This window comes from Thermobia domestica, chromosome 12, assembly GCF_964235325.1.
Source record: "Thermobia domestica chromosome 12, izTheDome1.hap1.1, whole genome shotgun sequence".
NCBI classification, from domain to species: domain Eukaryota; kingdom Metazoa; phylum Arthropoda; class Insecta; order Zygentoma; family Lepismatidae; genus Thermobia; species Thermobia domestica.
In genome coordinates this window covers 227,041,961-227,057,221 of record NC_137465.1, presented here as the reverse complement: position 1 = coordinate 227,057,221, position 15,261 = coordinate 227,041,961, and the positions used below count along the sequence as shown (strand labels likewise).

The 15,261-nt window shown below is 34.9% G+C and overlaps 1 protein-coding gene across 9 annotated transcripts in view; it reads right to left on the bottom strand.

Moving 5' to 3' along the window:
- The window catches only part of LOC145667074 (dedicator of cytokinesis protein 1-like), a 172,607-nt gene that overhangs the window by 68,300 nt on the left and 89,046 nt on the right, over positions 1–15,261 (bottom strand). For 7 of the 9 annotated variants that reach the window (XM_081734781.1, XM_081734782.1, XM_081734783.1 and 4 more), the window contains 5 exons: positions 12,179–12,289; positions 10,647–10,802; positions 8,553–8,746; positions 3,847–4,079; positions 239–438 (listed from right to left, as the gene is read on the bottom strand). In XM_081734781.1, the coding sequence (XP_081590907.1) occupies positions 239–438; positions 3,847–4,079; positions 8,553–8,746; positions 10,647–10,802; positions 12,179–12,289 (894 nt within the window). The remainder of the gene's footprint in view (positions 1–238; positions 439–3,846; positions 4,080–8,552; positions 8,747–10,646; positions 10,803–12,178; positions 12,290–15,261) is intronic. The other 2 variants (XM_081734784.1, XM_081734789.1) reach the window with 1 other exon arrangement.

Sequence of the window (15,261 nt, the reverse complement as noted above, 5' to 3'; positions counted from 1 at the left end):
GAGAAATTCAAAACAATCAAAAACATATGCAAAGTTACTAGCCCAGATTATGTCTCACGTGTGCTCAACAATTTGCCCAACTCAACGGTGTGGAACACATACGGTGATTTTGCCTATGGTACGGGACTTCTCGGCCACATCATATAAACCTTTCTGTTATTTTTAACAAGATAAAATAAAGGAACTCCATAGAGGAACACAGAAAGCCCTCGTGTATATATATTTAGATCCAACTTACCTCATTGAAATTCGCTTTGATTTGGCTTGCATCTCTCTTCGTATCTATGTAGTCTTCGCCTCTTTTGGAAGAATAAAATTCACATTGCATCATATCAAAAAATATTGGTATAGTTGCTTTCCTCAGTTCAGTCTCTGGAATTAAGGTCATCTCCAGGAATGGACCAACAAGACTAGGAACAAACTGGATTTTATATTGCCCTATAAGACACAGAAAGAAAGTTGAAGGACACATTAACATAAATTTACAAGATAAATTTAGTTATGTCTAACATATATATATACACCAAATATTTATTTACTTCTGAACGCAGCCTTACTTTTCAGAGGCTCTTTCGTAGTCTAAAGTTGGAAAGAAAGTCTTCTTAATTCAGCAATAAACATATTCTAACCTGCTGAATAATTAACGTGAATTTGAACTAAAACTCCTTGACTTTAAAGTCCATGAGGAGTTGGTTGACCTGCTGGAGTACGGTAATGAGTGATGCATAGTCAGCCAATGCCATTACTTCTAACACTCTAATAACTTCCTAATTTTCTCTCGGTGTCCAGTAAATACTGGAAATCTTTTGTCCCTAATTCGAAACTGATGCCAAGATAAAAAGATATGAAGGATGTGTACTACCTACTCTCCTAAACATGAGAAATAATAAAAATTAAATAGTGCCATAACTGTCCATATATTCAGGCAATATGACAATTGATACGAGATCAAATTCAATTTTTTACTGAATTATCCTTGTATATTTCATTCATATCGACTACGTAAAAGGAAATAATCAGATGAAGAAGTCGCAAACTACCAAGACACTTAACAAAATCACTAAACAAGCCAGTGTGAAACATCGAACTGTTCGGCTGTATAATGACGGTATTAAGAAGCTAGTACGACTTAATAATGCTATTTCAGCCAAGCGCTTTATAAATGCACTTAAGTGTGTGATTCGGTTTCTGAACTGAGAGAACAAAGGAATAACTACAAACGAGAAACACCTCACTCATATTCGTTTAACTGATTACAGTATTCTCTTCTGAAACGTAACTTTAAAATATGGTAAAGAGGCGTACTTGGAGACCAAGGAAATTGGATTGAAAAAGTATATATGGAAAAGTACGAAGTATTGCTCAACGACTTAAAATATGCAAATATGTAATTAGAAGTGAATACCTCGTCTACTTAAGGTAGAAGTTTTCTATGGATGAGAACACTGAAGAAGAGATTAACCTATTATTAAGCACAGCTGAAATGCACTTCGAAAGCAAAACTTTACATTAAAAAATAAAATAGTAATGTATCTGAAAGAAGAAATTTTAATGAATAAACTAGCTGAATCTGTTCAGCGTATCGTTCTGCTATGACCATGAATCTCCTTCCCAGCGTGCATGTCTCCTTACTCACACAAGTAAAGGATAGGAGACTCACAAAGAGTGTGAATTGTTGTAGACCATCATAACAACTCTATCCATCACGACTCTGGAACTCAGTAAAGAAATAATAAACAATTCTGACCAGAGTATATACACTTGTTTATTAAAAACTAAATTCCAGTGTAACAGTTTCAACAACGTAACGTTGTCTTCATCAGACACTAACTCACTGAGAGTCAAGTGGTCAGAAGTGTTTATTATACCATCATAGCATTTAATGTATAGCTTTCTAGAAATGACATGATATCAAATGATTTTTTTTTTCTTATAAATCCATATCCATCCGTGTACGCCTCATTCCGGCTCTTGAGGGCTTTGAAGGTTTTGACATTCAGATGTATGCTAAGCGCCTGCAATGTCCGTCAATACGCTGTACCTAACTCTTCTGCTGGTTGTCTAACAAGGATATTAACGTTACCTTCGCCCTAGCTACAATAATAATCGTATGGACTCAAAACAGCCTCTAAAATGCTGAACAGAACAATAACGGCACGATTTTTGAAAATTTGAATGAGAACTGGCTGGTGCGCAAAAAATTTGAAACAAACCAGTGAAAACAGCACGTTTCTAGATCTTGTGGTTTCCGAGATCTCATTGTCGAAAGGAATTAAAGAATTAACCAGAAACATATAACCGGAACTGACCACAAATATATAAACTTTCCTTGTCCACAAACATATAAACCTAGAATTTTAATATATACATAGATATTATACTTCCTTTGGCATGGATCGCAGGCGAGAATACTGAAAATGCAGACATTTACGGTTTACAGATTGCATTGCGAAGCATGTCAAAAAAAATGAAAGTGAAATATATCACTTTTACGTTATGCCCTTTAGGTTAAAGGAAACGTGAGATTAATACAAAGTGAATGATTGTTAAAGGAACTGATGAATTGAGAATGTTGAAGGGCCCCGAGAAATCTACGAACACGATGTTATCCACAATATACTCACATGAAATCAAGTCAGAGGCACTCAAGCATGGAAAGGTGCATGCTAAGAATTACTTAAAAAGTAGTAAAGTTAGGACAGTTAAAGTTGGGTGAAAAGTGTTCTAAGTTGGCACATGCTTTAGCGGAGGCAAGCAAGTGATATTCTGAGCAAACAGACTTAACAACATTTTGAGAAGTTACAAGGTAATAAGATTGTACATTTTAAATGATACTTATCCTGTGTGGATGTACACTCATGTCCAAAAGGATTGTCGCATACCTATAACTGTCTTCTTGTAAGATTATAATTTGATGATGATTTTGCAGGGTACTTTTAATACTGATACTACATGTGTAATCGGGAAATGTATATTTGTGGTAAATTTCATAGGAAAAGAATTATAAATACGAAAATTCGAATGAGTAAAACAAAATGTTACTAAATGAACAAGAAAGTTTTATTTTCATTTCATTCTTATTTATTGTTTTTTTGACATGAAATTTGCCACATACATGTCTTTGCCGATTATACACATACTAACATTATAAGAAATACTGGGCGAATTCCTTATCAAATTATATTCCTACAACAACATATTTATAGACATGCGACAATAATTTTGGACATGAGTGTACTTAGTTACAAGAGGACTTAAAAAGAAAGTTTGTAGTCTAAGATTATGTCGTGTGTGGAATAAATATAAAACAAGTAGGCAAATAAAACGATGATTAACTGAGCACCTTTAAGTAATTGGATAGACTAGGAATTTGGATATGAGTTCACTGACGTGAAGTGCTGAAACATTATCTTTTTGATTAAGAGTTGACTTGATTTTGAGTTTAACGTCCCGTTCAGCAGCGAAGCTATATGAGACATGGACCCACTGATTAACGTGGAATCCGAACCACATGAGTTCCCGCCGGGAATCGAACCCGGGTCTCCCACGCCAGAGGCGCGTACGCTAATCTTTTTGACTAAGAGTACTGTAGCAAAAACAATTATATAGAGCAGAAGACTTATCAAAAATTCATAAAATCTTTCAACACTATAATTTTAACTTCTGGCTAGAATAAAACAAAAAGTCAACAAACAATATTGTATTATCCATGTCCCTTCAATTTACTTGAACGATCGTTGCAACTTATCATTTTTTCAATTAAAATACTAAATAAAAACACAACCTAAATAATACTATACCAATTATATAACCGTATACAATGTAGAAAAATAAATAAATACTTACCTAAGTTAAACCACATACTTCTTATTTCAAAGCCAGTTTCTCTTCGCATATCCTTGTACCTTGCAATGATTTTGGATCTTTTATTTGGAGTAAATGTATCCAACTGAAGAGCTGGTTGTGTCAAAAACGCTATTGCACAATGGAAGAAATTATTCCAAGCTTGATGCTCGAATGGATTAAAAAAGTAATCTCTAATCGTATGTGAGAAGGATCGAAGAGATTTTAATATTACACTGAAACAAGAAAAATTTTAAAGAAGTTATATTAGAAATAAATATTATTATTATTATACATGAAAAAAATTAAAGAGAATAAATAAAAAAAACTATTTAAGGTGAAATGTAACTTATGTTTTGTAGAACAAAGAAGCATTTCTTCAATAATTTCAGCTCTAAAAACAATCTCGATTGTCTTCTCTACCCCAGAAGAATCGCTTTTGAATGCTGAATTTATTCAAAGAAATTTTCTACTCTATGAAACTGAAAACATCTTTTATTCCACGAAAAATATAACTTAGTTTAGACAGCACGCTAACACACTCAGGAATATTACGAAACATTTTACTTATTTTAAACTCTAATTACTCAAAAATCCTTGCAGTTCCATTTGTACTCAACTCTCCCTGAAGCTCTGTACACAGCAGACAAAAACAGGAGCAAAGGAAATGAAAATATCACAGAAATACGAAGAAATGGATCACCAGGAAAGAATAAAACAGATATTTCGCTAATTCGCAGCGAGCCACATCACCATTTGACAAATGAATCACAGCAATACACAATACAAGGTGTGTCTGCATTACTCTTCACAGTGAATCTATTTCCTTGTACAGACTGGCCTATACGTATCTATAAGACGTTTGACTGACTAGTATTTTGTAATTCAGGACAAAAAGTTTCGATATGGCAACACTGTGTAGGCTGAGAGTGGGAATAACGGTCACTGGTCTTGGAACCGTTAGTGCATACCAGACAGAATGGTGGGGCTGAACGAAACAGTCCCGAAAAGCTGGATCGGTCAACGTGAGTCAGTGGAGTGGCCAGCTCGAACTCCCGACTTTTCTTGCTGTTTTTCTCTTTTACTCTATTTTTAACCCACCGTGAACCAGACTCGACGAAAGCTGACAGTGCAAGGATTATTCAAGAATCAAAATTTGAAGAGACATAATGTAATTTAGTTCACTGTAGTTTGGATAGTCATTATTTTCTTTCTATTCAATACATACAAATGCAACAATTACTAGCTTATACTAGCGGTACCATTCACTCAGATTGTTTGTTTACTGAAGATTGGCGTCCCTCTTCAGCATTAAGGATCTACGAGTTCTGAACCTACAGTATAAGGCGGAATTCGAACCCCCCGTAATGCGTTAAAATTTTTATGCTCTCCCACCGGGACTTGAACTTAAGACAACATGCATGAAAAGCGCACGTGTTAGCTATTGGACCAGCGGGGAGGGCCTGTTCACTATAGAAGCAAGCGAAAGATTTTTTCTTTTATGTCTCTATAACACGTTAAGTTAGATATAGACTGATGTATTGCTCCTACTGATGTTATCTCTCAGTAATAGTTTTTTATTGGTCAAACATAAAAAAGTTTCATGTAAATGTGATAATTTCTACAAGAACATTTAATATTTTTTTTCAACTTTTTCCCCCTCTGGCTAATTTAAATTCCAAACGAAAGATCCTATTGGGAATCCTAAACGAAAGGACACGGCCAACCAAAGCAAATTGGATGATTTTGGGAAAGTTATCGTTATTTAAAAAAGCTCGGATGAATTCATTCCCCTTCCTTAGATTAATTTCAACTCCGAACAGGATAATTCTTGCGGCAAGCACACGCAATATGTAACAAAAATCAGAGAATTGTTATTAAATTTACCGAGGAACATATATATATTTAACTTATAGGTAAATTCATCTCTCTCTTGGAAGACTTTAACATCAAGGAATGGAAGAGATTGGTAGGTTTAAAAGAAAATTACGCTTTATTACGTCAAGATGTTTGGGTTGACAATCGTCAGGCAGCGACCGCAGCGTTGAGCTCTTGGTGGTGCTGTGTTCGGGCAAACTCTATACTAGGTTAGAACAGTGTGAAGTGAACTGTCAGACGGTGATAGGGTAAATTGGCCGAATTCTCTAGAGCGCAAATTGTTGGTGCTCGGTTATGTGGTGCATACCTGAAGAAACAGGCAAGTGTGTTGGACATGTCACGAGGGACAGCCTCCAACATGATGATGGCGAACAAAACTCAGCAAAATTACGTCAATGAAGAGAAATAGTGATCTGAGGAAAATCCTCAATGATAGGTCTCGCTGGGCACTCAAGCGGATTGTCATTCAGAACTGTCGCGTCACTGTGACACAGTTGACGGAGGAAATAAATAGCACAACCTGTGTCGACAATCATACTTCACCGTGAGTCGCATGGTAAAAACATACGAGATTGAGTTGCACGGGCAAACCTGCAGATAAGAAAACCATAACACTTTAGCACAATGCCAATGGTGCCGCGAACATTCAGCATGGACAGTTGATGACTGGAAACGTGTAATATGGTCGGATGAGTCACCATTCACCTTATTTCAAACCACGGGTCGCATTATTTATACAATCACGCCATATACAAGAATGATAATGCGTCCATATACATGGATGGAGATGCTGCGGCATGCTATGTTGAGGAACACCGGGATGAAGTTAATCAATTTCCCTAGCCCACACCTAATTCCTGCACCTGAATGGTTCGTCTTGGAGACACGAATTCGGTGCAGATTTCCGATAGGAACTGGGTAACACACTGCACGCAGAATGATCTAATGTTCCACCTGCTACCATTCACGACTTTCATGACTTCATTCCAAGTCGCATCAGAGCTGTTCTGACAGCGAAAAGTGTTCAACGCCACATTATATTATTATTATTATTATTATTATTATTTTGGCGCTTCTGTTAAACTTGTAAGTATTTGTACAGTACGCGGCAAAACAAACAGTACTGAAAGTCACGTACGGATGGCAGGTGCAATGTGGTATGAGCTGTGAGCGCCATTATGTGTGCTTAGTCGTGTGTGGATTACAGTAGTGTGCAGTTGGTGCGAAGATAATGTTACTCATAACAGGAATGAAGGTGTTTATTGTCGAGCACTATTTCCGCTCATACGGTAAGGCAACATCTTACTGCAGATGAGCGCGCATGTCTACTATATTGCTCTGGAATTCTGGCATATGAAGAAGATTTAATCAACAACATATGGTTCCATCATGGGAGTCATGTGTACCTTGATCGCTGCATTAATCGATAATTGATTATTGACCATTCCTGCATTATTTGCGCTGTTTTTGCCGCACCAAAAGTCTCTTATCACAACAACAATGGATGCAGCAAGACAGAGCTAATACCCACACTGCAAGTGAGTGACTTATGCTTCTGCTCAAGAGTTTGGACATCGCTTGATTTCTCGTGAAACGGGATTTTCGTATCCTTCCCACTCTCCTGACCTCACGGCCACAGATATCTACACACGGGGAATGGTGAAGGAAGCAATTTTCCGAACAGATGATCCCCTACCACTATATTAGAAATAAGAAAGAAGACTCAGTCATTTGTTTGTCGTTCCAGCAACCCATGTTCACTAACATTTTCATCGATCTACAGGACCGCTATGAAGAATGTTTGTGACGTAATGGTCATTTTGAACACATGATGTACAGGTGCGATTCCTCTTAAATTTACATTTTATGTTGAGTAACATTTAGTTGACATCCATTTAACAACATTTCTTATGTTTCATTACATTCTACAACAAATAAATAAAAAAAAATGTCAACGATGTGATTTCAGTACTGTTTGTTTTGCCGCATACTGTATTTGAGTTCACAATATTTCATCTTCAGGATTTTGAAACTTAATCGTTTACAGTGAAATTTTATTATACTGATTTTTATTATTTATCCATTAACTCTGCAACTGTTTGTTTAAACAAAGGTACTGGGTAAACAATTGTTAAGGAGAAATGTTACGTTGAAATAAGCGTACACATAATTTAAACAAGTCCTTAATAATGTTAATATTTTAAATAAGACAGAATCTATCTCTGCTACGACTTAAGTTACTTTTTCTTGCATTGGAAGACGCGCAAAATTTATTTAACGTAATAATGCTCATGAGTTACTTTCAAATCAATATATTGCTTGGCTAAACGCGTACATACAGGGTGGCCTAAAGTACGTATACACTCCTGCATTCATCAAGTATAACATTCTAGTTTATGGGTTTATTTACTTCGGCTCTTCCAAGCTTGAGATGTAAGTAAAAACACATTAAGAACAAATAATAAAGAAATTAAGTCTACCTGATGGATAACAATAAGAAATGATATAAATGCAATAAACTGATCAGTACGGTATTGTATACCTACTTTTGGACCAAAATGTATATGAGCAATGGCTACAATTTTGTCTGAATAATAAAATAATGTAATTAAGAAAAATATTTATAAGACTGGATGAAGAAAATAAAGTTAAATATAGTCAATAAAAAGAAAATCTTTTTTTTTCGTATACCGAAAGTTCGGAATTCGTTGAAATGAAATGTTTTAGCATACATTCAAGAAAAAAGAAAGCAGCCTGGGGATTTTTTTTTTTTTTAAACTGTATATGTTAAGCTACTCGCAGAGATACAACTGAAAATATGATTCACTTACCTATTTTGAAGCATAATCATTTCACACCAGTCTTTCGGATACACAGATCTTGACACCAAGTCTTTGAAGACAAGAAGAATTTCCATAAGGAAATCCAGAAGGTCTACTTGTGTATTAAAATGCCTTATATATTCCTCAAAATGATGAGCAGTCATCTGACGAAATATAGCAATCATCACAGCCACAAGATTACCCTAAGAAATTAAGAAAAAAAAAAATTAATAATGAGTTTCCGGATAGCCTAAAAAGATTCAACTTTCATATCAGAAAAATCTATTTTTAATACACAGTGCATTCACCTAACGTTTAATGTCAAATTAACATCTGAAAGTTTGTTCCATGAATTTTGCCCTAAGTCTTCTAAACAGAATCTGGTGAAACTTTTGCTAAAATCTGACGAAGTCCAACTCTAACTTTTATTGACAATAAATCTGGAACCAAAGGTCTATATATGAAAATATTTCAATGCGAATCAAGCCAGTCTAGATCTACCATTATACTAAATTTGGTAGATCGCGTACAATACATATTGTATTTGTTCTTTATTTATTTATTAATTTATTTTATTTGACTTGAGAAAAATCAAACGAAAGACGATAAAATTACAGTACAAATACAGAAGTTTTTCTATACTTCCTTTGTGTTATTGCGATTTTTTTTTTTTTTTTTTTTTAGTAGTATAATCAAATGTAACAGTGCTTTTGATCAACATGTGTGTTAGTAAGAAGAAAAAAAACCTCTGATTATTATTATTTTTTTTTACACCACTCATGACAGGGAGGTGTTATTGTCCAGCCATGTGAAGCCTGCCATCCACGTGCTGTATGTCAACAAAACAGACTATACTTCATATGGTGTCACACGTCACCGAAGAAAGAATACGTTACCTCCACTAGTGCCAGTGTCGAAAGGGACCATAAGATTCGCCTTAAAAGGAGGAGCAGGCAGCACCTAGGTATCAATCTAAGTCCGGGACTGATCGCAAACAACCTATCCTGCTCTGGGCCGTGGAATACTTCCTTAACCTTAACTCTGTTCGGCTGTGTTGGACCGTGGCACACTCCTTTATAACTACTCATTTTGTTCGACTGCTCTGGGCCGTGGAGCATTCTAAATAACAGTTTTTCCAATATTTTTATTTACAGTGTATTGATATTAAGAATATCTGCTAGGACTTAATTTATTACTATGACAGGGTGACTACTGGAGTTGACTTAAATATTTTCAGTAGTTGCAATGTTTTGGTAGAAAAATTTCCAATATACTAAGCTGAACTGAAAAAAGTCCCACATACGACTGTATGCTGTGATACTTAACGGCCAGTAAAATATGTTGAAATAGCAAACTCTTCTTCAATATTGGGGCCGCTGTGGCTCAGTGGCAGAGTGTTCACCTCTGGTGCATGGGGTCCCTGGTTCGATCCCAGCTCGCGCCAATTGAACTTTGTAGTGGACAAACAGTGTGTGCGTAGGTTTCCTCGGGGTTCTCCCGTTTCCTCCCACTTTCATCATTTCTCATCATCACCGTCTCCTTTAGCCTAGCCGGCATAGTCGTGGGACGTAAAACTCGGATTTCATTTCATTTCATTTTTCTTCTTCAATATTCTAACAGAAAGAATGCACAGAAATAGAGGGTTAAAATCGGGAAAAAAACTCAGAAGATTGTTTCTGAACGATATTTCTCTCAGAATGCATGTCGTAATCCACACTGGCCTTCACTCAATCTCACAGTCAACCCTTTCCTCACCTGGTTCATCGTATTACATATATTTAGATTTTATTTCACATTCGTGTTACACTTGGTACAAAAAACATTTAAACATAAGACCAATTGATTACAAATAAGGAAGAGTAACATGATTAAATGTTAATGTTTAACTATTTTGAAGGGTATCAAAGGATTTTTTTATATTTCTCCAGTAGTACACAGTAATTTCCAGTACCTTTTTCCATATTTCCAATATCGATACTAATTTTCAGTAATTTTCAGTATTTTAAGTGTCAATACACACCCTATATGATATTCTATTTTTGATAATCAACCTAAAATCTCAATAACAACAAATCACAAATAAGCAACGAACTCCAAACTTACCACTAATGGAGCTTCCCGATCCATTGAAATTGTAGTCTGAATTACGGTTCGTAACACAGTGAGCATTATTACTGAAATATCATTCACAGTCGAACCGATGTCATTACGGAACAGGAGTTCCATAACATCACTTAGTATTTTCACACAGAGTTCCACCTGTAACAGTGGGAATTTGAATTTACTTTCAAAATATTTTTACAAAAAAGTACAAACTATAGTTATTGCTTTGAGAAAATGGATAAAGACATGCAATCTGAATTGTTAGTGGGTCATGCACACGATTCTACTCTAAGACAAATGGTTAACAATAGCATCGGATAGATTGAAACGGCTGTATAGTGAAAGCCGAATTGTTTTATTTATAAAAATGTAAACAGAAAACACTGGAAGCAACTTATTACGAGAAAAAGAACTAAGCTGAAGCTCTATTATATTTACCTTAGAATATATTAAGTGAAAAAAAGAGTTTTAAGCTATTTCTTTTTTAATACAACCACCAACAACATTGAAAATTTTCTATTTCTACGTCGAAGGAAAGACCTACTGTACCCAAATTTTGATTCTACAGTACTAGAGCAATGTTCTACAGAAATAAAAAAGAATTTTCCCATTTGGCGACACCTTTCAGTTTCTCCTCTTATCCAAATAGAAACACTGTAATAATAAAATTAAAAGTTTCACTTTGTACCAATCAAATGCACGATAATCTTTATATGAGAACTGCAAGCTCAGATTTAATAATAAGTGTATTACATTTTCTTTTAAATGTGAGTATCTAAATATATACATACACGAATAATATCAGAGAGTATAATAATACTAGTAATACGTGGTGCAAATAGAAGCGCAGCCATTTTGTACTCAGGAGATCTATTGCCAGTCATAATAAGAACTCGCTACAACACATGTGAGATGGTATTTATAATCACGACATCGGCACGGCTTTCTTCTCAGGCGAGGAAAACTCCAAGTGGAAATACAAACATAAAACCAAAAGAACGCACTCCATTTACGCCCATGATATTTAACTATTCTTATCTCTATTGTACTATACTGTATTTTCAAATTTCACATCCACGGTTCTGACTTTACTATAATCAAATAAAGAGTAAAAGAACAATATGAAATACCCACGCCCTGGGCAAGATTCGAACCCGCAGCAGATAGGTCTTACGATCACCAGCCTAATGCCTGTGATCGCTCAACCACTGTAGCCGCTATTGTTTCTTTCTACAAATAACTACTCAATGTCAAAGTAAAAGTAAACACTTTCAAATAAGTCGAAACCAATCTTCATTCAAATAACGTCTCTTCTAAAAATTTCATACAATAAACAATTTTTTCATAATCGTGTCTGTCAATTCTATTGTGCTTTTCAACTTTGATCTATTTTTATTCTCACAATTAGTAATAAATCCTCTAATAAATTCACAATTCAACTCTCCTAACATTCGTACATGCTTTCGGGTTATGTAAACACAAATATCCTACTGTCTTCCCTACCTGTCTATCTAATAACTAACGATACCCACCTCTTCGGAGTAACCTCTGTGACTATGCAGTCTGTCTTTGCTGGCTCCTAGAACCTTGGCAACTTTGGCAACCGATTTCGACTTGTTACGGAGTTCAACATTGCTTCGACCCTGGTGAAAGTGGCATTGTTTATTTTGTTTACTTCTTCATATGATGATTTTTTTTTACGCTTAAGATACATTTTATACATTTCATCTGTTTCTAATAATAATGTTCAGAATGCAGCAGTTGCCAGAAAGCATTCCTCAAAAAGCATAATCGTTCCAAGTAGTGCATTGGAATCCACTTTTCACCAGTTTCAAGAAATATTATACAAAAGGATTTTGTCATGCATACTTTACGTTTATATAACCGTACCTATTCAGATGCAGCTGATGAAGGAAAATATTTTACAAATACTCACAATAAGAAAGGAATGTGGGAGGAAGGGTAAGAGTCAGTTGTACCGCCAATACTTTTCTTATTTACAAAATTACTCGATTAGCTTCAGTTTTTAAACATCATTCTTATAGACAGTCCAAGACTATGTGCACTAATGCCCTTGAATTGCATGCTTAAATTATTCCTAATACTTGATATATGCCATTCATTTGCCAAGGCTATTAAAAGCCAGTACTTCACACATTCGCCATTTCTTTTACACCTTTTATATAAAAGTTTCTTTATACATCTCATAACGCTTCAGGTTTTTATATATATATATATATATATATATATATATGTACGTATGTATGTCTTTTACTTCAAGGATTTCCAAAAATACTTTATTTTTTCGTTATTTTATTCGCTCTAGCTTTCATAATGAAATCTTTCGTTTCATAGGAACTCACATCGACATTATTCTTTACACAAAAGATATCTCCAAAATTAATGATATTTATTATGTCTTGAAGAAAAAATTCATTACAAAGCTTACCTTTAAGACACAGGTGATAATACTTTCTCACACTTTATCAATCCGTTAATCATTTAATAATTTTTAATAATTTATCGCGTTTTTCAGTCTTTTAACCTAAATGATATAAAACCATAAGACACTCAACAAAATATTCTAGTTCATTGTGACAGCAGTGGTATAACATTAAACTTTAGGGTGGAATTTGATCCTTGATCGTACTTTAGCAGTAAAAAACGGTAATTCTCTTACAATATTATTCCAATAACCATTCATTAGTCTTTTTTTTCGGCTTACAAGGTTCGAATAAATTCAATCAGAATTAATTATTTAGTTATACTGATTCTAGATTAAAGGCGCACGCGCCAAGTGAGCTTTTGGTGGACAAACACCGTGTACATGGGTTTTCTCGGGGTTCTCCCGTTTCCTCCCACTTTCTTCATTTTACCATTTCATTCATTTCTCATCATTACCGTCTCCTCTAGCCTACTCGGTATAATAGTGGGACGTAAAACTGAAAGATTTCATTTCTAGATTAAAGGCAATGTTTGAAAAAGCGGGATCACGCAACTACTCCGAGAAGACATGCCTACAGTAGAGACAGTTACAATATCTAGAAATTAGGAATGGGTTGACGGAAAAGTAAAATAGCTACTGAAAATCGTTATATTGTTGATTTCAACAAATACAATGAAACAATTAAATACTAGAAGAAAACAAATACTCAAAACAACAGGAAAACCGTGTTAACAATAAAGAAAAAACATTTCTTGCTGTTTTTTCTCCCCTTCCCAAACAAACAATATAACAACTAAGTAGGTCTCTGTCCTATGGAACATGCAGGTTCAATGCCAAAAGCTCTACATTGACTTCTATGCTTAGCCATTGAATCCAGTTTCTACTTTGTATTCCTATTTCTCCGAGGTCCTCCCATCTGCGCCTAAGTCTTCTTAATGGTCGTTTTCCGATTGGTCTTCCAGTTAAGACTTTGAAAGCGTTCTTACTTTCTTCCATCCTGGCTACATGACCTGCCCACCTGAGCCTCCTAGACTTGATGACCCTAGTAATGTTTGGTAAACCGTATACAGGGTGTCTACTAAAATTCCAAAATTAAATTTCCTGACTTTTTCGTGACCTTTTCTTTACCAAATCATAAGATTTCCTAACATTTTCAAGAGCGAATTTGGGTGCGAATCAGGTCGAATTTTCATCCATGCGATAGAAACGTACTTTTCTTGCGATTTGGTAGCATCTAAAGCCGGCCATAGACATTTTTGATGGTGAATTTTGACGTTTTATAGTACAAAATTTTCCAATGTGTACTTACATTTGCACAGTTAAAAAAAAAAAAAAAAAAAAAATCGTGATCCAAAAGCTAAATTTCGTGACTTTTTCGTGACTTTCATGGCCGTTTTCTGATTTCGTGACTTTTTCGTGACATTCGTGACTTTCGTGACCGATAGACACCCTGTATAAATTATGTAGTTCCTCGTTATGAAGTTTCCAGCATTCCCCATTCCCGTTCCTCTTGGGTCCGAATATTCGTCTCAGGATCTTGTTCTCAAGTATTTTCAGTCTATGTGCTTCCCACAGAGTAAAAACCATGTTTCGCAACCATACAGAACATCAGGCATGATTTATCGTTTTATATATTTTAAGCTTCAATATAACACGATTTCAAAAATTAAAACACGTCCACAGAAAATAAAACTAATACAAAATGATGCAATTTTAGATATCCTTCACGTTCTTTCTTTGGTTTTCTATGTCCCCAGGCGAAACATTTTTTTCGTTTTTCCTATATCTAGTGCTTGCACAAATTCCTTGGATTCTTTTTTTTCCTTCTTAATGAGTGTTTTTTTTTTTTTTTTTTTTTTTGAATTCTTTCTTTTTTTCTTGAAGTAAAAGACACAACGATGGATACTGCTTTCACAAACAAGACACTGAAACAAATACTCCCAAAATATTTAATACGTAACATTTTTAACCCAGATATATATATATATATATATATATATATATATATATATATATATATATTTGGCATTCAAGCAGCAGTACCAACATTTTACCATTTTTATAATGTACGTATATTACTACACACTCACTCATTACTAGAGACGGAAAAGAATGATCGCGATTTGAAATTTCGGTTGGGCACTCACATTAATGCTTGTGACAAGGTAA